Below are 23,362 nucleotides of genomic sequence, written 5' to 3'. Positions count from 1 at the left end.
CCCTAGTCTGGGCCATGTGACTTGCTCTGGCCAATGAGAAAATAGCAAATATAATGCAAACAGAGGCTAGAAAAGTGCTTGTGCATTAGGGCTTGCCTTCTCACTGTAGAGAAGTCTTCCACCACCACATGAAGAGCCCGGACTAGCGTCCTGGAGGGTGAGGGACCAGAAGGAGAGAGGCCCAGATATCCCACCACCCCCCGCTGTCCAGCTAGGACCCCATCACTGTGAATGAAGCCATGCTAAACCGTGCGGCCCCAGCCAAGCCAGCCCTGGGCAGAAGAACAGTCCAGACAATCTGCAGACTCTTGAGAGAGAAGACATTTGCTCTTTTAAGCCACTAAGTTTTAGGGGCGGTTTCTAAAGCAGCAAAAGCTAACTGTCACAAATACACTATAACAACCCTCCCTATGCTATGCTCTCTGGATGGCTAGCAGACCCTGAAACAATGACGGATTTATTACTTCACTAAGTGGCTGTCTCCATGTCTTTATTTTATTTTATTTATTTATTAAAAAAATTTTTTTTTCTTTTTAAAGATCCAAATCACATTTAATGAGATTAAAAACTACTAAACCTGAGGTTTATTTTTTTTTTTTAATGGATAGGATTAATGGCAGATTCAACACGGCAAAAAAAAAAAAGATTGGTAAACTTTAAGACATAACAATAGAAACTATCCAAAATGAAACAGGGAGAAAAAGATGGATTAAAATGAACAGAGCACTGATGAATTGTGGAACAACCTAAAGCATCCAAATACACATGTAATTATAGTCCCCAAAGTGGGAGGGCAGGGGTGGAAGTGGGGGTAATAGAAAAAATATTTGAAGAAATAATGGCCCCAAATTTCCCAAATATAATGGAAACTGTAGACCCACAGATCCAAGAAATGCAACAAATCCCTGGCACAAGAAACATGAAAAAGACCACACCAAGGCCATGTCTTTATTTTAAATGCGCACAAAGCCATTTATTTTCCAAACATTTTAAAATACTGGTCCCCCAAAGTTAGGCACAGAACATGTATACAGCCATGTGGCTGATCATTTCTATTGGGCTAGCAACGAAGTGAAACAACCTCTTGGGGAAAAGTGGGCACGTCAGCCCATTCTCCGGAAGCGTCTGTAGCATACAGCCCCCGATGAACACTCCATCCAAGCCCCTCCTCGTGGGGATTTCTATTTGTTTAATGTGTTTGCAGGAGAGAAAGAGAATTTCTGACTGGGGGACAAAGCTTTGAGGGCAGTATTCCTTTCTGCTATAATAAAATAAGCCTGTTCTCATTGGCTCACCTACCAGGGCATCACTCAGAGCAGAAGATGAACTTGAGCAGCAGTAATTACAAAGATGACAACAAAGACAGCAGAAAACAGTCCCTGTGAACATTTACGTGGTGCTTGGACAGCCCCTATCTGTGACATCAAAGAGCTTGGTGAGGGCAGAGAACAATCCACAGGGCAGTGGGCTGAGGGCCGGGTTACAGGGATGTTGTTTGAAATTTTAAAGTGGTCATTATATACTTTCAGGGCACTAGAGTTCTGTGGGCCAGTTATAGTGTTTGGGCAACTGAAGTGACTTGGGTCTTGGCTCGGCCACTGGAGAGCCTCCACCCTAATCCTAGATGATAGTGGCTGCCAGTATATTGAGGGCCTGCCTTAACCAGCTCCTGTGTCTACACACCCTGATTGATTGAACTCCTATAACAATCCTGCAAGGTAGGTAGAAACACTCTCCTTTTATGGATAAGGAAACTGAGGCTCAGAGAGGTTAAGGTACTTGATTAAGGTCACCCAGCTCAAACTTGGCAGAGCTGGGAGTAGATCTGAGATCTGCCCACTCTGGCCATATCCTGTTCTATATCCTGATATTCCAGCAACTTTGATTCCAGCCCCAGCAGCCCTTCCTTAAGATACTCACTTATGTGGCCATAATTTAACATTACAAAGAAAAACCCTTGCAAAAAATCACTGTGGGATCTATTAAAATAAGACCATGACCCGTCAGAGAATTGCAAAGGACTGAGTCCCAGCCCAGTTACACGAAGCCGTGTCCATCTGATTTCATTATGCAGGTTATTCAGAGCAATCTGGGGAATGGTATACTACTATGTGAAAGAAAAATATTTATTTGGACTCTTTCTTTGCCCTGGATGATACCTTAAGTATCTCAAACACATACGGTCCAAAGTTGAGCTGACTCAATCACAAACTAGGTCTAACTATCTTCTGTTGTGTATTTTATAATTTATTCTAAAGATGCTGTTACGTTCTACTTATTCATCTAGGATTTTTTGAAATACTCTTTAGCCACAGACATTTACATTCTTATTAAAAATCCTGCCTTCAAATATTTGAGATCGACATCTTCCACTAATCCCAGTTCCTGTGGCAATTGTAGCTGGTCTCAGACGAGGCAGCAAGTCCTCAGGTTCAGTGACGTGCACTGCTTTGCCACTGCATGGACCTCACCTTCCTGGGCTGTATATTCTCTCCTTGTATCCTCCACAGCACCCGACACAGGGATAAATACTTAGAAATTGCTCTATACTTTCTCGTTGATTGAAATAAAAGAGGACTTAGCTCATCTGATGCTGTAAAGAATTCTGGAAATCACATGTTCCCTGTGAGTCAGACTGAGAAGCAGTAATTATTCATCCATGTTGCAAATGCTACTGAGTTACTGTAGCGTGTGAGCTACACACCTACGGTCTCCCTTCTAAAAGTGTGGTCCAAGGGCCAGCAGTGTCAGCTTCACCAGGGCTCCCGGCCCTTTCCGGCATCTACGGCTTCAGAAGCTGCCTTTACCAAGAGCCCCAGGTGATTTGTGTGCACATAAAAGTCTGAGAAGCACTGCTTTAGAGGTATCATAAGGGACAAGATTTTCTTTATAAAGTAGCAATCCTGATGTCTAGTCTAATGATGGTGACGTTACTAAGAGAGACTCTAAAATCATCAAAGATGGGAGTTTCCCCATGACCCAGGGATGCTGTAAGATCCAGATGCAGGGCACTCACTCCCCAGTATTATAGATCTAGAAAGCTGGGGTGAAGGTGGGTCTGGTAGCCACAGTAACTGCCTCAGCAGAAGCAAATTCTACCCTCAAGACTGAAATGGAGGGAATATTCTTAATGGTCATAAATTTGGCAGAATATATTCTGTGAAAGCTTTAGATGAAAAAGTTGTTTCTAAGTGGTGGTCTTCAAACTTTAGTAAGCATGAGAATCACCTGCTGACCTTGGTTGAAAAAAGAAAGAAACAAAGAAGCCAAGAAAGACCCCAGGTCTCACTCCTGCACATTCTGATTCAGAAGAAGGACAGCAGTGACCCTTGACCTGGAATGCACATTGGAGTCACCCACAGAGCTTTAAAAAAACTCTGATGATTGGGTCCCACCCCCAGAGATCCCAAGATAATTGATCTAGAGAGAAGTCCAGCCATCGGGATTTTTAAAAAATTGCCTAGGTGAGTATGAGCAACCGTACTAAGAAACACTGGTGCTTTGGACCCCACTGTTCCAGATCAGAGCCTGCTGGAGGGCTTGTTCATACAGATTTTTGAGACCCACTCCAGAGAGTCTGATTCAGTAGGCCTGGAGTGGGGTCTGAAAATTTGCATTTCTATCATGGTGATGCTGATCAACTGGCTTGGGAGCCACACCTGGAAAGCCACTGGTATATAGGGAAGGGGCTGGGGCTCAGGATGGGTGTTAAATTTTAATGGGCAAAGGAGGGATTCTGAGGTCCAGGGTCTGAGCCCCACTCAGAGAGACCTTGTTCCATGTGGTCTGGGCAGACAGGTTCAGCTTTAGTCCTGAACCCAGGTTCAGTTCCACCCTGGCCTTTTCCTCCCATTCCTATCTTCCAATCTAACTGTCCCTTTCTAGATACACTTTACTGTCCTAAAAGATGTGCTATTTATTTATTTTTCCAGAGAGGCAGAATAACATAGTAGTTAAGAGGACAGACTCTGGACCCAGACTGTCTGAGATGGATCCTAGGTCTTGACCCTTGAGGTCAAAGTTGCTTAACTTCTCCAGGCTTCAGTTTCCCCATCTGTAAAATGGGTCTCTGCCTCAGTGAGCTGATGAAATGAGCTAATCTGTGAGAGCTGCTATGAAGAGGAACTGTGAAAGGCAAGTGCTGTAGAAAGGTTGGCTACTGTTCCCAATCCTTTGTCTTGGAAAATAAATTGGACTTCTTCTGGGAAAGGAGAAGGTTTTATGAGCCTCCTGATTGGGTGGGGTCTGGGAGCTCTCTTTCTGCTCCCCTAGCATTTGATGTATATCTCTGCTGTGGCACCCTTTGCTCTATCAGTTAACTTTTCTCCTTTTGTCCATAGATAGATGAGATGCTCTTTAGGGAAGGACTGTGTCTTAATCATTTTCGGATTCCCACCACCTAGCACAGTGATGGGCATAAGATATGTTCAATGTCAGTTGAAGAACTAAATGATGCGGCTGGGAAAAAAATGGTCTTACTCTTTTGGAAGTTGCCTAGGATCATCTATTAGCAGGTAGAAACGACTCTCCAATATACAACTGGTATTTTTGCTGAAAAATGGGGGTAAGAGTGAGAATGCAAATGGTGCTAGACAAGTCATCCTCATAGAGTGTTCACTTAAGTCTGCTGAGGCTGAACCACAAGAACATCACGATGGTGGATGCATTTGTAAGATACCAAATACTCTTATTATAACACAAGGCACACTGCCTGATTCCTCATGAAGCCTGGCCAGATGCTTTCTGAATCTGTTTCCTCTTCATCTAGGACGCACAGAAAACATTTCCCAGCCTCCCTTGCATCTACGTGGGGCCATATGATGAGGTCTTGCCGATAGAATTTGAGCAGACGTGATGTGTGTCATCTCCAGGCTGAGGGGGTTAAGAGCGTGTGTGCCTTTTCTAGGCTCTATCTCTCTACTGTCTGCCAGCCAGATGCAGAGCATCCAGTGGATAATTTGCTGGCCCTCACAGTTGGTGGAGCTTCAAGATGGAAGGAGCCTGGGTCCCTGAATGACTGAGTGGAGCAGAATTCCCCCGACCCTGTCTCCCATCCCAGCTTAAGTGAGAAAAGAACTTTCATTATTTTAAGTCATTGAACTTAGAAATTGCTTGTTATCTCAGCTATCCTACTCTAAAAGCAGGGGAAACTATAAGTCCCAATTTGGGGTCCTGAAATTTATTGGTGGGGAGGCCTCGCTTTGACAACTCGTGACATACATGTCCATGAGGGTTTCCAAGGGCCACTCCACTGCCTACGATAAACATAACACAGTTGCCTGGTCAAAGGAGACAGTGGGGTACATCTCTTTTACTAAATTGATTTTTAGTATGAATTTTTACAGTCAAACATATGAGGAAGTGAACTCGGTGATTTTGTCATTTTGGGAAAAAAGAAAAGAAAATTTTGGGGAAAAATAAGGCAGAACCTCTAAGACCCCTAACTGAAAAAAAAAATTCTCTCCTAGGATAATTGGTATTATTTTAAAATTATAGTCTTTCTAGAAAAATGTGGCTTTGGGGGCCTCTCGGGGCTTCTGTGGACAGAGCGGACAGAGTCTGTATGAGGTCTGCCTCATTGAAGACCCAAAGCCACACACTGTAAATGGGGTTTTGTTTGGCTCCACGTCCGCTGGGCCTCATCGTCTCATTTATTCTCCCCACCAATTTTATATTACTGGGTGGTAGACTCACCATATTCTGGCTGCTCTGTGGATTCAAAAGTCCGGTGGCCTGGGGCCGGACGGTCCCACCCCCCAGGGGGGTTGAGGAAGTTGCTGTCGTCTGAGGTACTGTCGTACTTGTAGTCCTGGTCCCCGCCGTTGGCCCTTGCCAAGGACAAGGACCTCTGCCACCAGGCCTGCCAGTCGGGGGATGGGACTGACCAGCTGGGCTTATTCTCCGGATGCTGATCTTTATCTGCTTCAGAGTCAGGACCGTCCACCACCTCTATGGTGACCTGAAGAATTCAGAACAGGCCAGGGTCAATGAGGAGTCAACAGCCTCTAAGCCGGGTGACCCTTGGAAGACAGTCTGAGAGGACGGAGGGAAATGTGCATCCCTCACAAAGGAAAGCTGAGGCTGCACGGTGACACAGAATGGAAAACCTCCAGGGACGCCCAAAGGAACTGATGCACACGGGCCTCGGGTTGGGAGGAAGCAATGCATCACTAGGGTCCCTGATTTACTGACGACTACGTTGCTGGGAAGTCTTTAACTCAAGGAGTAAACACGTACCGTGCATGTTCTTGAAGTGGCACAAGAATAATTATAAGAAAACTGAACACTTGCTGAGTACTAACTCTGCACCAGGGACTGTTTTAAAGGCTCTACATATATTAATTTATTTAATCCTCAGAACAGCCTTATAAAGTTGGTTCTATTGATTGGCCCTCTGTGGCTGCTGATCTCCAAAGATGTCCCCAGCAATTCCTCCCATTCTGGTATGTGTGTGCCACCCCTCTCATCAAGAGGTGGAGTTTGTTTCCCCTCCCTTTCAGTCTGGGCTGGCCTTGTGACTCACTGTATCCAGTAGAATGTGTTGGGTGTGACAATGTGACAAGCCTTACCAGGTCTTGCAATTTCCATTTTCATTCTCTTGGAATGTTCCTACCATTATGTACAGAAGCCCAGCCTAGACCACTGCTCCCAGAGCCACCATGTGAAGAGGCAGGGCACACAGAGGAGATCAAAGAGTCCTCTCAGTCACCGGCCAGCTCTGAGGCCCCGGTCTTGTGTGGGGGGCCATTTTGGATCCTCCAGCCCAGTTGGGTCACCCTAGCTGATACCACGTGGAACAGAGACGAGCTCTCCCGGGTAAGCCCTGCTCTTACTCCTGACCCACAGGACCGTGAGCAATCCAGTGGTTGTTGCTTTAAGCTATTAAATTTTGGGGTGGTTGCTAGACAGCTTTTTATAGACAGGGAAACTGGCACACAGAGAAGTTAACAACTTGCCTAAGGTCACACAGCTAGTAACTGGCAGCTATGGGTAGTCTAGCTCCAGAGCCCATGCTCTCACCGACTTTGCCATACTGCCTCTCCAAAAGTCATTCACCGAGGTAGTGTCCCCTCCTGTGACCAAGTGAGCAAAGAGGCCACTGATGCTGGTGGGGCTGGATGCCACAAGTCGTGTAGAGATGTGAGCACAAGGTCCTCAAGGTCCAGGATGTCACAGCTGTGAGTTTCACTCATCCCCTAGTCCAGACCCAGCACGCACTCCTTAACCGACCCTCAGGGTCAGAGCAGATAGTCCCAGAGTCAAGGTCAGAACTTGCTCTTGGATTTATGGAGCCTAGTTTGGAAGTCACGGGGCTGAAAGAATGCAGCTTCTTGGCTCCGAGAGACAATCAACATAGAGAAACTTGTTTAAAAAACATAATAAAAGACTCCTTGGGTTCCTTTGGCCATCGCATAGCTCTTGCAACACCCCCTGGATGAGTTATGTGCAAATGAATCAGAAACATGCGCTCCAAGTAATCAGCGCAAGATGTACTGGGCAGATGCTTTTCCAGTTTTGCCCTAACCGGACATCTGAGAGATTTGCTGACACACTCAGCCACATTGCACCAGGTTGTGCCAATCCCTGAGACAAACAGACCCTTCCTTTTGTTTTAGGAATGGGAAGGTTTGAATTCTACTTGCTTTGACATTGAAAAGAAGTTGCCCAGCTCATGGTGGGCCTCGGCTGTGGCCTTGTGTGGTCCAGACACAAAGTTAAGGGTGTGGCCCAGACACAAAGTTAAGGGTGTGGCCTTCCATCCCGGAGTATACTTGGGCCGTGGCAGGCCGAGTGCATCTCTTCCTCTGGTGTGGGATGCCTAGAAGGGCACCACTGGCTTGCTTCCATGCCACCACCATTACCCCAGTCTCATAAGCATCCCTTGCATATTTGTAAATAATTATGGAACATTTAGTAATCCCCGAAAAGGAAAAAAGAAAAGAATGAATTACATCATTTGCCCTGTATCATTGCTGTTTGCTGGAGGGATGGTTGTTGGAAAGGGATGGGGACCTGGACCCACACGCAGCGCTGTAAGGGCAATGCGGAAGAAACACACAGCTGGGCTGCGCAGACCCGAGCTGGGCAGTGACGCGGTGATGCCGAGCCTTTGAAGAAATAACCTTTCTCCTCTGCAGTCCAGGCCCCCTGTGCCTGCAGACAGAACAACTGAGCCGCAACAATCGTCTGCAAGGCTATTAAGGGTTTTGGAGGGGAGAAGCTGCCAAGAGCCAGGCAAGCCTGCAATTATGGTAATGAAATCAGACTCTGGGTAGGAGATAAGGGGGAATGGGCTGGACAGTTTTGGTATTCCATTTGTATCCAGACTGGAGTCAAAGGGATTGCCTAAACAAAACGTGCCCTGCAATTTCTCCAAGCTGGGAATCAAAACAATTTCATGTTTTAAGCTATTACCGTCAGTATGATTTTTTTCCCCCCGCAAACTACTGCTCAGATCCAAACAAAATAGATTTGTTGCCTGGCCAGGCAATGAGTAGCAAAATATGAATTTACTCCAAAAACTATATTGATGACTAAATCTCATCAGTTTAGAGGTTTCTTTTTCCCCTTTCATTTTTAGCCACTGCTCCAACTGAATTAAAAAAAAAAAAAAGAAAACAAAAAACACACAAACCTTAGGATCCACCCTTCCCTGCAGTTAAGAATATGGAAACCTCATACAGACATCAAATGAAGAAATGTAATCTTGAGCCTGAAATTTCATAGGCATCCAATTAAAAAGACTTAATGAGCACGATCATGACTTCTCGAATGGTGCAGATTAGTTTTATGTTTCCTGTTGCTCTTATTATATTTACATGTTCTTGAGCATCAAAGAATCTGTTCCTAAAAATGTCTTGAACAATAATAGGTGTGATGAGCTGAAGGTGTGGTAGTGAGCACAGCAGATTTCCAAGCTGATAGATCTTACCATGCTTTTGCATCCTTAATACACAGAATTGAAGCATCCTTAGTACATTGGTTTCTTCTGGACTTTTCTGTACCATGAATCAAGATAGTAAAAGAAAGGGAACTTTTCCAAAAGACCCAACTCCAACTTCTGGCAGAATCTTGTCAGCTCTAAGAAAGAGAGTCTAGAATAGGTGCCAATTTGGAGAGTTCCATCCAAAATTAGGAAAGGAGGATAAAATCCTTTGCAATATTACCTGTTTCTTTCTTCCTCTTGAGAGTTTAAACATTTATTAGAAACAAACTCTTTACTCTTGCTCTGAAAAGCACTTTCCACTGGGAAACTAACACAATCCTTAGTCTAACTGATTAACAAACTAATGACACTGGGAATACAGAAGCCTTGACCTTCTGAACTCAGGAGAATCTTCTAGAAGCTTCTAACTTGGTCCTCTAAGCCTTGAGAGCTATGGTGACTAGGCAGATTTGGGTTTGTATTTATTTCCCAGAGAGGAAAATGAGGCCTGGGAGGTGAAATGATTCCTCAAAAGCACAGAGCATCCGGGGACAGGACGACAGTCTCCAGCAAAGGGTTAGACCCCCGATTATGTACCCCTTCTTCCTTGACAATTGCCGAAGAAAGAACACAAAGGACTAGCAAGATATATAATCCCTCCCTCTCAGACCCAATGATGCTCTAAAAACAACTCTGGCAGCTCCAGTAAGTGTGGTTAATGCTTTGAGATTTGCAGCGTGCTCGTTCAAATATCATTGCTTGTTCTACACAAGTTAAACCCACATTTCAGGCATAGAAACTGCCCTAGAGAATTCACGTTCCTGAGGTGAACAGCAAGGAAGGTGGAGAGCTGGACTCAAAACTCCTGATTCTTAATTATTTTATACGTTTCCTCTGTCATCTTCACGCCCACTGACATCACCAACCAGCATCCACCAGTCTGGGGAACCTTCCCATATTCCTGTGTCTGTGCTGAGTGCTTCACATGGAGGATTTCATGTAATCCTCACAACAACCCTATACTACAGAGTATTGTACTGCAGAGGTACTACTCACAGGTTGTGTTATCATTCCCATTGTATAGACAAGGAAACTGAGGCATAGAGAGGTTGAGTAACCTGCATGCAGCCATAGAGGCCAAGCCTGGTCAACAAAAAGTGGTACCAGAGCCCAAGGGCAGGTTGGTGTACTCTAGCTCATGATAGGGACTGCAGGGCCCCCATGAGAATCTGAACAATACCGGCTTGTCCCCTGGAGTGTGTGGGCCCATCTCTTGGGCACAGAGATTTCTTGGTTCTTACTTGGCCAGGCCTGCCATTCCAAAAGGATTTTAGGAAAAACGGAGGAGGGGAAATCAGAAGTAGAAGCACGTACAACACCTGCAGCCCTGGCCAACTCCTCTGATTGTATCAAGAGGTCTACGGCCGTGTAAATAAGTCTGTGCGAGGGGAAAAGAAAGGCCTTTAGATGACTATTTTTGAGTCTCCCTCAATGGAAGAAAAGAAATAAATACATTGGTTGAAATGAATACAGATCTCAGATTGACCCAGAAAAGAGAACTATTTGGTGGTGAATAGCCACTGTGGTCATGAATTGATGCAGTGAGCCTAATAATGAGTTTATTTCAGAGACTTTTGTCTTTGCTATCTGACCATCAGCTGCAGACCAGAAACTTAGCCAAGGATACCGAAGTTCAAGCTGAACTTCTCCTGGGAGATTTACTTTCTTTCCTGAGTGATTTATTTATTTATTTATTCGTTGCCAAAACCCCCAACTTCTAGTTTTGTTTTAAATTTAATATGGAGATTGGGTTCAGGAGTTGGAGGCTATTTCTTTCTCTTTTGTGCATTGTTTTTTTTTTTTTCCCCCTCACTCACTTCCACAGCCTGAAGCCAGTCTTCAAATGGAGAGCCCAATCCACTTGGGACAGAGGCCACCTGGCTTCAGGGGTTTAAAAAAAAAACAAGCTCTAAAAAGCTGGGCTTTTTAAAGGATTTCCCTTCCTAAAAGTCAAGAGGCCCAAGAGCTCAGCATTGTCACTTTGGAAAGGTGTGGGCGGTTTGGCAGGGGGGGACAGCAGACCCCAGCCTTGGAGCGTGGGAAATGCTTGCAGACACAGGGTGGCTGGGGGAAGTTCAGAGAGAGGGGTATCAGATTCCTGGGCAGCTCCCGGCTCCAGTGAGGGCTGGCTAGGTGGGGGTGAGGGGCAGGTTGCCAGGGGATGGGGGGAGACCAGGCCAGGGGCCCCGGCAGCGGAAGCCGACCCACTGATATGCCTTCACCTGTTTTCAGTCCGCTCCCCAGGGAGAGACAATGCTTGGACGGCCCGGGGTGACCGGTGGGACTGTCTGCTTGGCTGAATCGGCCCTGTGTCAAACCAGTGGATTTCAACAAAAGACCAGAGCTCTGAGGAAGGGGCGAGGGCTGACAACGTGAAAATCATCACCCTCTTTTAGAAAGTACCTCATCTTTTAAAGGACCACCGGGGAGCTGGTTTACTCAAGTGCAGTGGGGCATGAGGCTACAGCGGCCAGTGCTGCATGTGTGTGTGTGTGAGTTTGTGTGTATGTACATGCCCTCACACACACTCACACTCAGACCTAGGGCTGGGGCTCCCAGGGGTAGCAGCTGCGTCAGTCTTTCTTTGAGCATCTTTCTGAGTCACTAACGCTCCCCTTTCACAATCTTCCAGAAAGAGAAAGGACAGGAATGCAGTTCAGTGTTCCATCATCAGATCGATAAAACGTAGGCTGCCCTACCCCCCAAGACTGCCTGTGGAAGGTTAACAGACACAGGGCTTGTGCAAGGCAGAAATGGGATGAACCAACTGGCCGGCGGGCAACAGGACAGCACTGGCCTGGTCTTTGATTCTGATGGCATCTGGCTTGGAGCCTCATTCGTTTCGAGTCCGTTTTGCCAGAAACCCTGATATTTGGAGCTACGGGGAAACCTATACTCTTGGGAGGTATAGTGATTTCTTCTGTCCAAAGGGTAACTCAAGAAACATACAGGGACCTCATAGGAGTGGCCTGGTCCCCTTCCTGCCTTGTGCTCCAAAGCATCCCTTTCCGAAGCAGCTCCTGGAGGCAAACATCTTGTACGTGCTGGGGCGGTGCTGAGACAGAGTGAAGACAAAGTGGGGATTCCTTTGCACCTGTTAGAAGTCTATACAAACAGGTGGCTGTGGACTCAGAGGGGACAAGGACGAATGATTTCCATTTGTCCCATCTCCGCTGCCATCCTTTGTGACGGCACAAGGGGAAGCTGCGTTTTATAAAAGTCCAAGAGGCTTTGTTGGAGAGTCTCAAGTGTGGTGATCTCATAACTCATCCTCCACTTATCCTCTGTTCCCTTGTCTCACCTTATAGTTCTCTCCACACCCATAAACTCCAACCACCCTCTCATCCCTCAGGAAGCCCAGCGGAACTGTTCCAAAGCACTCTTCACTTTGCGTCTGGCTAGACAACACAGCTTATTCTGATGAAAAATGGATTGCGAGCTCGGGGGCTTTACTGAGCTCGTGCACAAATCCATCGCTTCATGGTTGCCCTTGTCTTTTTATGGAAAAGTCATTTGGGTTCCCCAGATCTGAGGATCCCAACCACTTTTGCACCACTGTTCTTCCCTGACAGTCAGGTTAATGTTTTAAAAAGGCCCAAGTGGGGTCTGAGGACTTCCTGATGGATGGATTTATCTGGGAGAGAGAAAGGGGATCCTGAGAAATTTTGTTAGAAATTCGGTTCTAGGTGGAGCTCCATGCGCTTAGTAAATTTCTAATGAGGGGACTGCAGCCTTCCAGTTCCCTGTATCCAGGTCTTTTCTTGTAAGTTTATATTAGTAACTCTTAAATCGATTACATTAATAGCTCAGCATTAAGCCCCACAACGACATTTCCCATCTCTGAAAAAAGAATGCAAGCTACAGCAAACCTAAAATTGTTGTGGGCATGATCTAAGCATCCTTGGGATAAGGGTGGTTTAGTCCTAGAACGGTAAAATCTATCAACAAGGAAAAATCACTTCCTGTCAATGAAGGCGTGATGGGGAGCCTCTTTGAGCAACAGTAAGATGTCTGTGCCTTTTTTTGCCAGTCTGCACCTCCCCCAAGTGGATCCTTTGTTCTTTATCAGAGAGCCATGTGGCCAGTTCCCAGAGAGAGGGCAATGGATTGAAAGGCCTGTTTTCCCCATTAATCAATTAGAACAGTACAAGACCTATTGGAAATATTAATTGGTCCATGCAGTGATTTCAGCACATGGGTTGTCAAAGAGTGACCTCTGAAACATTTTTCACTTATGTACCCTCAACGCTGCCCTGCCCTAATCTTCCCAAATGTCCCACCTATTCAGGTCTGTCCTCCATGGAACGCAGCGCTTTTTCTGCCTCTGTCTCCACAATCCTTTTGGCACTGTCTTGGGTGGTAGCCGGGATCTTTACACCTACGTCATTTCCTGGAGGGAGAACACCTTGCATTTCTTAACTTCCCAGAAGCTAACATGGCATTGAGGTGTATTCTCAGGGACATTCAGTAGTCACAACAACACTGGCGTTAGGAGCAAAACAACTCTGGCCAAGGAAATCTGATCTAAAAGGGTGTCACGCAGACAGCGTTAGTCTTGCAAGAGAGACCACTAACCTAATTATGGATCAATTGTTCCAAGGTCAGGTTCAGGAACTTTCTGCCATGGAAGCTAATTGGAATTTGATGCAGAGAAAGAATAAGGACAAGCTGCCCTTCCTCCAATGACAAGAGTTGAGGATAAACTTAGAGGTATGGAAGCAGGCACCGGAGGACTCGGGCTGTACAGGGCCAGGCTGCCCAGGGGGACGAGCTGCCCTTGGCCGCCATGGGTACCGTCTCCGGGAAGAAACAGTGGGAGGCACAAGCAAAATTCAAAATGAGGAGTTTTTGTTTTTGAAACACAAAATGGTAGGGTGAGTATTTTTGGGAGCCTGAGAGACTGGATTTGAGCCCCAACTACTGTTTACTAGCCATGTGGCCTTGGGAAAACCAAATGGGAACTTCCTGAGAGTCAGTTGCATTACTGATAATATTGAAGGAATGATGTGGGCTCCATGAGGGTATTGGGAGAGTCAAATCGGATCCACCTTTACTGCGTAAAGTAAATTGTGCTATTTCAGTGCAGATGAGAGTTCTTATTTTCAGTTCCAGGTACCTCTTTCCTAACCTCCCATTTCCTTCAGCTTCACCCCATCCCATCTTAGTGATATGTATTCCTCTCTCTCCTAGGAACTTCTGTTATCACCTCCTTTCCTCTTATCAAAAATTTTTTATCAGTCATTTACACTTTAGAGCAACTGAAGTGTTGTCAGTGCCTAAAGGGATTTCTGGTGTCTAAGGCAAGCTAGAGAGACATTTGAGAGACCGTGTCTTCCTGAGCATCTTAGAAATCACACTATGATCTGCCTCATCTACTCATATGTCTGACTGGCCTTTCCCTATAGCTAACATATTTCATCAATTTCAGGGCATATTATTTTGTTTTGTTTTGACATTTCTTTTTTTTTTTTTTTTTGATGTGGACCATTTTTAAAGTCTTTATTGAATTTGTTACAGTATTGCTTCTGTTTTATGTTTTGATTTTTTGGCTGTGAGGCATGTGGGATCTTAGCTCCCTGACCAGGGATTGAACCCGCACACCCTGTATTGGAAGGCAAAGTCTTAACCACTGGGCCTGCAGGGAAGTCCCTGTTTTTACATTTCAACAGCTCTGAAATCAGGAAGTATCTTATAATCATTGGTGTGTCATACTCTAATTAGCACTGTTTTCTTTTTTCAGTGGTGGATAAAATAATGCTGCATCTCACAATCCAGGGTGTTACACAGATGAAATACAACACTGCTCTTATAGAGATAACATGCTTGTCAGCAGGATTCATTAAGGGGTCAAGGAGAAAAGTGAGGTAAGGCAGCAGTTGCTTTGGAATCAGATCAGGAAACAAAGACATGGGCTGTTTCATTTTCTTTCACCTTTCAGTTGCTAAGCATTACCTGGATATTTGGATTCTGCCCATTGATATCAGCTTTGGAAAGATCTGGAAAGTTTGGTAGATCAAGGAGAAAGGATCTGGGGCCATCTCTTTGCAATGAAGGGGGCCCAGCCTCTTGCTGGAATTGCTGCCTGGGGAATGGCTGGTGTGCAGCCTGGTGGTCCGAATGCTCCCCTGATGTTTCTTTGGAGAGAGGAGAGCTGGTTTCCGATGTCGAGGCACTTTCCATGTTGAGGTTATTCTAAAACAAACAAACAAGCAAATGAACAAATAAATAGGAGAAGCATGATTTAGAAATGCCACCCTTAAAAATTCAGGACAAGGACAATTCCAGGGGCTGGAATTAAGCCAGGATGGTATTCCCAACTTGTTTTCCTTCCATGGCTTAGTTTTTCTATCTTCAAAAAGCTAAATCATCAGGAAATTTTCCTAGCCTGCTACTTGGGAATTTTCTGAGGGCTAATGTGTGATGGGATATTAATCAAACATCAAAGCATATCAACAAAAAGTGCTAATTTGAAGGAGACTAGGTGCTCATTTAGAACTGGAATCAAATTATGGTTTCCTTATCACAGCTTCAATTGATTAACCACTCTGGCTTGAGTTATAGCCCCAGTATCCAGTGTTTGTTCCTTTGGTGTGGGTCAGCAGATGATCTGACCAAACTGGGTAAAATACTTTAGCCAAATCATTGATTATTTCTATCCATCCATCCATCCATCCATTTTTTCATCCATCCACTCACTAACCTATTTAACTTTCCTTCCTCCTTCCTTCGGTTCTTTCATTCATCTACTCATCCATCCTTCCATCCATTTATCCATCCATTCATCCACACAATCAGCAAGTGTCAACCACATGCTAGGCACAGGAAAGCCATGAACAAGACAGACACGGGTCCTATTCTCTTAGAGAGTACGTCTAGTTGGGGGAAATAAACAATAAATACACACATAAGTAAGATCAGGTCAGAGAATGGTGATTGCTAAGAAGAAAAGGAAGAAGAAAATGACAGAGAGTGGTCAGGGCAACATTAGATAGGTAGCTGGGGAAGACCTTCCTGAGAAGGTGACATCTGAAGTGAAACCTGAACACCTGTAATTATCTGGGGTAAGAACATTCTAGCAGAGGGAACAGCAAGTAAGACAGTCCTGAGATAGGGATGGCTTGTCTCATTTGAGAAACACAGAGAAGGGCAGTGAGGCTGGGATGGAATGAAGGAAGGGAGAACGACCCAAGATGGGGATGAAGAGGTGGAGACAGGCCAAGAAAAAGTGACAAAAAGGCATTCTGAAATTGAATGTCTTTATCCTGGAAAGAAAAGTCCAAGTCTGTTGTTTTTCCAAACTAGCGAAAAATGTCTGTGTTTAGTTGTCACTAGGGGAAATTTTTCCCAGTGACTGAAGACTGTAGTAGTTGCTGGACTTCTTTCTCAAACCAGCCCTTCTTCTGCTCTCATTCTTCATGGACCTCTTGTTGGATGTTTCCTCCATCCCTTCAGGGATAGCATTTTCATGTTTACTGGTGGAGGGAGATGTGGAGATAGAATTTCACCAGTGTTTGGGTCAGTGGTTAATGTTCTTGTTATTCTTGCGCATGTTTGGGGGTTTTGGAGTGAATATTCCAGCACATTGCCTCCACACACACACCCTGCCCCCTCTCACAGCAGTGTCTTTGACCCAGTCAAGGGGTTACACCTGGTATCAAAACACTCCCGACTCTGAGTACCCAAGGTCAAGAATGGCCTGAGGATGAAACACATGCAGTGGGTAATGATCTTATTAGAGAGCTGACCTGCGGGGATGGATTTTTCTCTCTTTAAACAGACATGGGACTGCGAGGAATAAACTCGCTTGTGCAGAGACCATGTTTGTGAATGTTCCCAGAGGCCAAGAAGAGGCTGAGTTAGAAAGAAGCATGTCTGCTGTCTCTTCTTTAACATGTGCAGTTACGGCAGGGGAAGCGGGCTGCTCTTCATCATGTCTTTGCTTGCCCTGCCTCTTTGCTCAGGAGATGTGGCCAGGGGCAGTGTTTTTGTTCACCTCTCCTGTCACCTTTCTGCCATGTTTTCATCTCCTGGCACATCGTCCTAGGGGGAGTTGCCCTGCCATCCCCAGGCACTGCTCAGTGCAAAAGAGGCCAAATGTATTATGCTGAGATTGTATTATCCAGCACATGGAGAGAGAGAGAGAGAGAGAGAGAGAGAGAGAGAGAGAGAGAGAGAGTGAGAGAGAGAGAGAGAGACACATGCTAATTCTTTCCTCAACATAAGACCTCTCTATCATAGCCCAGGGGAAGATAACTGAACGCAACTGTTCCCTTGTTTTTCTCCCTGGATCCTCAACAGTGTTAGTAAGGACAGTTGACTTTTCATGGAGAATTTCTTGCACAGGTTTTGGGAATCTAAGTCTCAGAAGGGACCCAGGATTTGCTTGTCCATGGCTTGAGGGACCCCCTGCAAATCCAGCCCTCACTTCATTGTAGCAACTGGGACATACTGTTTAACTGTGTTAAAAATGGAGCTCTTTTTACTTTTCCCTGTGATGAAGTACTCTTTCTACTATGAAAACTTATATTTTATTTTATATTTGGTCGATTTTTTTTTTTTTGGCCACGCTGCATGGCATGTGGGATCTTAATTCCCCAACCAGGGATTGAACCCTTGTCCCCTGCAGTGGAAGTGAAGAGTCCCAACCACTGGACTGCCAGGGAATTCCAGAAAAACTTGTATTTTAGAAGAAGAGATAGGAAAGGTATCTGTGCTGCTTATTTGGCATTTCACTTAGATGGCTGAAAAAACAAGGACTGAATCTGATGGGTTTCTTGATCTGACTCTGGAATTTTTCCTGAGAGGAGATACACCACCCCAGAGTGATCCTGGCTTAGACAGGGGCCAAGAAAACCCCTTAAACTCTCTGTGGCTCAATAATCCTCCATGTAAAACAAAGCAGACAATAAGGAGAATCCCATGCTGTCCCAGCAGGATGGTCAAGAGAACTTAGGGTGGGTTGTGACTACACTTGGAAAGAGAAATGTAGAGTTAGGGCAACTGGGCTGGACGATTCAGGCCTCAAGTGTCTCTGCTGCAAAGACGGGGGCTAAAGTACGTTTTGGCTTGAATTATGCACACAACTGTGGCATTTCTCCATCTTTCCCCGATCCTCATCCCCCAGCCCCTCAAACAACATTTGGAAGATGAGAATGGGAAAAATAAAAAATGCTAATCACGATCTCTGAATATCTGAACTATTCTTGCATTTTTACCAAAACATATTTATCTGGAAACCTTGGCTCCCTCCAAACCGTGGCATGCTCCCAAACTGTTCAGAAACTGGAAGCTCTACGGTAGGGGGAGGGGGCCTTACAGTGAATCATATAAAATGAAGCTCCACTTTATTCAATCAATGACCAGATTCAGGGAGTAACCATTATTTTGGTAATCAAGAATTTAAATCTGGGGCGGGAGACAGTAGACAGGGTCTGCTAACAAGTCAGGAAAATGCCTCTTCTTCATCCTTTCTCAAAGACCCGCTGTACAGCTTCCTTGTAGAGGCCCCACTGGAGGTCTTGGTTGATGGACCAAGCTCACTCACCAAGAGTTCCACTTAATTATTCTAGCAGAGTAAAGATTCTCAGGAAGGGTGGATCTCAAAATGAAGATTTAAACAGTTTGTATGTTATTCAGAAAAGCAGACATTCTTCTCTGAAGACGTGAGCTTTGGACAGTCCAGGGATTGAAGAAAAGAAATATCACCATTCTTTCCAAGGTGCTGCAGGATTCATTTTGTTTAAATTCAAGTGACATGAGGGCATCTGCTCAGTTTGGGAAAATATTTCTTTACCCACAATGTGCCTTTGAGTTGACTTTCAATCTGTGACAATGCTGCAGTTCCAGGAGCAACGTTTTCTCTTATCTGTGAGCTGTGATTACCAATAAAGAAAGATAGAAGAACTAAAGCTAGTTAGTAGTTTATATGCATGCAGTGTTCCACTGCCAAGGAAGGTGACCTATGGTGGCCAAATTATCCAGCTGCTGCTTAACGCTCCCCATCTTTGGGCATAGCTCCTGCCCCTCCATTATTTTACAACTTATTCTTATTTAAAATAGGAATAAAGTAATAATATTGTAAAATGTTAACAATAATAATACAATTATAAAATAGGCTCCATGCTCATGCAGCCTGGTGTTTTGCCTTAGATGGCAGTATTATTGTGGCAGATATTGCAGTTTCCTCCCCAATATCCATTCCCCACTTTTTTTTTTTACTCAGTGTTTATTTCAGGTGGCAACGTGCCTGGCTAAAACTACATGTCCTAGCATCCACTGCAGCTAGGGATGACCATGTGACACAGTTCTACCCAATGAGATGTAAGTGGAAGGTGCCTGATGGTACTATTGGACAGAAGGCAGAGTCAGTTTGCCTTTTGCCTCTTTTCTGTCTTCCATTTTCTCCTGGCTGAAGTGTGGATAGTAGTGTTGGAAGTGAAATGATGCCACTGGCAAGAGGTTGAAGATATAGGCTAAAGGTGGCTGAATGGAAAGATAGAGGAGCCGGGGTCCCCGATAGCATGGTAGAGCCTTCATACTAGTCCTAGAATGATGACCTCTGAACTTCTTGTACCCTTGATACAAACAGTAGTATTGACAATACTGCAGCCCTAGTAGCAATGTTCCCTGTTTGATTCTAATTTGAGAGCTGTGACCACCAATAAAAAGGGAAAAGCCCTGTTCAGCAAAGTGACTCAAGATTGGGTACCATCCTCAGCTGAAGGAGGTACCAACAGGGCATATAGTGAATCATCACCATGACCTTCACAATGGCAGCCAGCTCAGCTCTGTTGCTAATTTTCATAATATCCTTTTCCAAATCTGCCCTCTACCCCCTTCTCTGCATACGTATAGAATCTTCTATTGTTTCAGCATCTATACCTTACATTTCTCAAATCTATTACTCACTGGGTAATGTAATATTTCCTTTAATTTATCCAAAAATACTATCATTAAGGTTCAAGGACTTTGCCCTCAAAGAATCCAGAGCTCCTTGGACAAATGGCTGATTCCAGAGCTTGGGCAGGGAAATCAAGGTGAGTTTGGGATATTTTGCTGTGTCAGAAAGCAAGGAGGACTTCAGTGATTAATGGTGTCCTCTTGAAAGAAGACGGGAGCCAGATTGAAGGGCCCACCCTGCACCAGGATTAGACAATTTGGGCGTTAAAACAAAAAGGTTGCCGTTGACTGCCATACATTGCATCTATGACATTCCATGAGCCTATGATGATACTCATAAAAGAGAGAAAGCCAGAAAAACCATCACCCCCATTCGAGGTAGGGATTATAAAACTCCTTACTTTGAACCTTTGTATTAAAAAGAAGTAGAGTTTTGTCTAAGGAAATAAAGTTTGAACTGAGATTGAAAAACACAGGTAAAATGAAGCCCGTGAAGCAGGTGAAGAGCACAGAGCAGAGGGGGAGATGGGCCAGCGAACACTGCGATCCTGGCAAAGGATACGGTGGGTGCAGACTCCCTGAGACCTCCCAGGGCCTGGCGCAGAGGCCCAAAGGCTATCAGAGCTGGGACGGAGTGGGTGTTAGGCTCAGTGCCAGTCTGCTGTCTTAGTAAAGCGATCACTGAGTAAATAATACAAGTGCTAGGCCCAAACCCAGATGTCTGGACCCACCAGCCTTCGGTCAGAAAGCTTTCTATCCTAGTGTACTGTGACTTTTCCATTAGGTCCCCACTTCCCCAGTGGCATTCTCTGGGTCATCTGGAGGCTTGCTAAGCTTTATGTGTGGGGATCGCCTCCCTGGCTCTCATCGGCTGGCCCTGGATGCCCCTGGGAAAGCTCTGTGAAGATGAGCTGAGAAGAGAAAACCTCTCATCTGCAGACCGGGTACAGTTTCTAAGATAACAAGCCCAGGCACTTTGTCATTCATGTCCTTTCTCCCCAGGACATCCCTGGCCCAAGACCAAGGATGCCCAGCAAATGCCCTTAGCCCCTGCAGCGTGGACTCGCTCATTTTGGTTGTCCTTGTGACCAAGGTGGACCACCATGGCCACATCAAGGTCAGCATGGTCACAGTGGACAGAGTTGCCAGCTGGTCATTTGACATAGGAGCGAGAGAGAGGGAGGGGTTCTTGGGAGAACCAAGTCACAGGGGAAATTAGGGCGATCAGCTTGAGGGGGACAATCAAGGTGTGAAAACGGGCGATGGGTCCACCTTTGGAAGAAGCGTGCTAAGCGTCATTGTCCCAAGTCTGCAGCCAGCCACCTGCCCTGTTCCGTAAACATCAACCAAAGGCTGGAGTATGAAAAACCGGGCTGATGTGACCACTTCCAGAACCTCCAGAAGAGGCACAAGCTAGTACCAAATTGTGGCTGGCTTGGACAGTTTTAGTGCTTTTTTCTTTTTTTTAAGGCTGTGGTAACTACTCCCAGATTAACACAACAAGGCAGACTTCTTGGAGGCAGAAGGGATGGCAAATTTCTGGAGGGCAAAGAACAGGCCGTATCTACAATCTCAAACCCCACACCCTCCAATTCCACAAGCTCGGGGGGCACCCAATAAGTACTAGTTGATGATAATGATGGCCACGGGCCTAGTTAGGTTTTGTTTTAATTAGGCTCAGGCTACAGGCCTCATTACCCCTAATGTGGCTTTTATGTGGGATTCTAAAGAAAAAAAAATCCAAGAATCTTCTATTGAGGATATTAAAGAAGATATTATTAGCAATGCTTTTGGTCTCATAAACTTTGAACAACAAACAACAAAGATTATAATTAACGTCACTGCAGCCTCTCTCCTTAAAATATATTAACAATATAGCTAATTAGCAATATGTCCTCATTTGGGGCTGGACATCTGCATATTATTATCGACAATGCTTGTTTCCTTTTTCCAGATTAAAGGCAGCCATGCTGCACCCAGGCATATGGCCACACTCCTTCCACATTAAAACACTCGATATTCTTCTCCCCACGATAAACACACTTGGGGCTTTATCTGTGTCGGGCATCGATTTTTGTCTGGAATATTTCCACACGTCTAAAAATAGGTTCAAGAATGCCATGGGTGGTATTTCAAAGGGAAGAGCAAAAATTTCCCTGTTTAGGGAGAAAAAAAGAATAAAAGGGTACTCTGATTATCTTTACACATGGCTAGGGAGCAAGCACTCCCAGGAAGAGAAAACCAGGAGAATGAACAATGTGAATTTCAGACGGGAAAACCTGCTTTCTCAGGGGGTGCGCTCTTTCTTAGGGCTTGGGAAGATGGCAGAGAGATGGTGATCACAGGAACGGAAGCAGGGGTGGTGGAGGCTTATTCAGTGCAGTGTTGGAGAGGAGGAACCAGGATCCATGGGGAGGTCCCCGCACTGTTGAACACACCGATGGTGAGGTCAGCTACCTTCTTTTCTCTCTACCGGTGTGTGATGGTAATCACACCCCTTCAGGCAGCAGGAACAGAGCAAATATCCGTGGCTCTATTTTATGGCAAGCATGAACATGCAATGCCCCTTTGCAGGAAAATACAAATTCCTGGCAGAGGGAAGTGGCCAGAACTGTGCTTCAATCTTTGCTGTCGGATCCTGAAGACAATCCTGGCAGCTAGTGACATAGGCACATCGTGTTTCAAGAATGCAGGAGTGTTTCATCTTGGTTGGGAATGGAGCCCTCTGTTGAAAGTCTGACTAATAGCTGAGGAATCTTCTGTTATGGGGGCAGAATGTATCAGAAGGCTGTTTACTCTAGGGCTTGGGAGTGACCTTGCTTATGATCTCAGGCGATGCTTTGGAAGGAATGAAGAATGGCCGACTCCTTGCACTTGGGCAGGGAGCTGGCTCCACAGGGGAAGGGGCCGCTGGTGTGGGTCTCCCACCCCTGTGCTTTCTCCTTGATCGAAGTCTCTTGGGGCCGGCTGACAAAATGGAAGTCAACGCCCCACTAGCTCGTCTCGGATACTTCTGTAAACAGCTTTGATCTTGAAAATGTGCGGATTATTGGTGATTTTTCAAGTTGTACTTTCTCCACTGCTGGCCAAGAAAACAGAGTGAGAACCACCCAGGCCCCATTTCCTTTATGTCCTGTTAGGCTAAAGAATGAACAGAAACGAGACGCAAATTATTCTTTTAAGTCTAAGAAAACATGTGAGAAGTAGAGTTCAAGGCTGGAAAGCCAATTTGGCTAAAGAAACCTTCAGCCATCATCTAAACCATCTCTGCCAACGGAGGGGGATGGAGAAATTATATTTTCCAGACTCCTTCTCCGGGCAAATGGTGGAACTGCCTAGAAGGGACGCTTGTATAAATTCTCTTGGGGTGTGAGACAAACCTGCTCCCCAGTAAGCTGAGGGAAGATTTTGTCTGCTGAGAGGGGTATTTGAATTTGAGGGCAGCACTAACTTGCTCAGGGCTATAAGGAACAGGTC

The 23,362-nt window shown here is 45.3% G+C and overlaps 1 protein-coding gene across 2 annotated transcripts in view; it reads right to left on the bottom strand.

Annotated features, from left to right (window-relative positions):
- The window catches only part of ISM1 (isthmin 1), an 81,819-nt gene that overhangs the window by 16,873 nt on the left and 41,584 nt on the right, over positions 1-23,362 (bottom strand). For both annotated transcript variants that reach the window (XM_036827288.1, XM_036827289.1), the window contains exons 2-3: positions 14,939-15,178; positions 5,695-5,959 (exon numbers count right to left, since the gene is read on the bottom strand). In XM_036827288.1, the coding sequence (XP_036683183.1) occupies positions 5,695-5,959; positions 14,939-15,178 (505 nt within the window). The remainder of the gene's footprint in view (positions 1-5,694; positions 5,960-14,938; positions 15,179-23,362) is intronic.

The sequence above is a fragment of the Balaenoptera musculus genome, chromosome 15, assembly GCF_009873245.2.
Source record: "Balaenoptera musculus isolate JJ_BM4_2016_0621 chromosome 15, mBalMus1.pri.v3, whole genome shotgun sequence".
NCBI classification, from domain to species: domain Eukaryota; kingdom Metazoa; phylum Chordata; class Mammalia; order Artiodactyla; family Balaenopteridae; genus Balaenoptera; species Balaenoptera musculus.
This window is presented reverse-complemented; position numbering and strand designations above follow the sequence as displayed.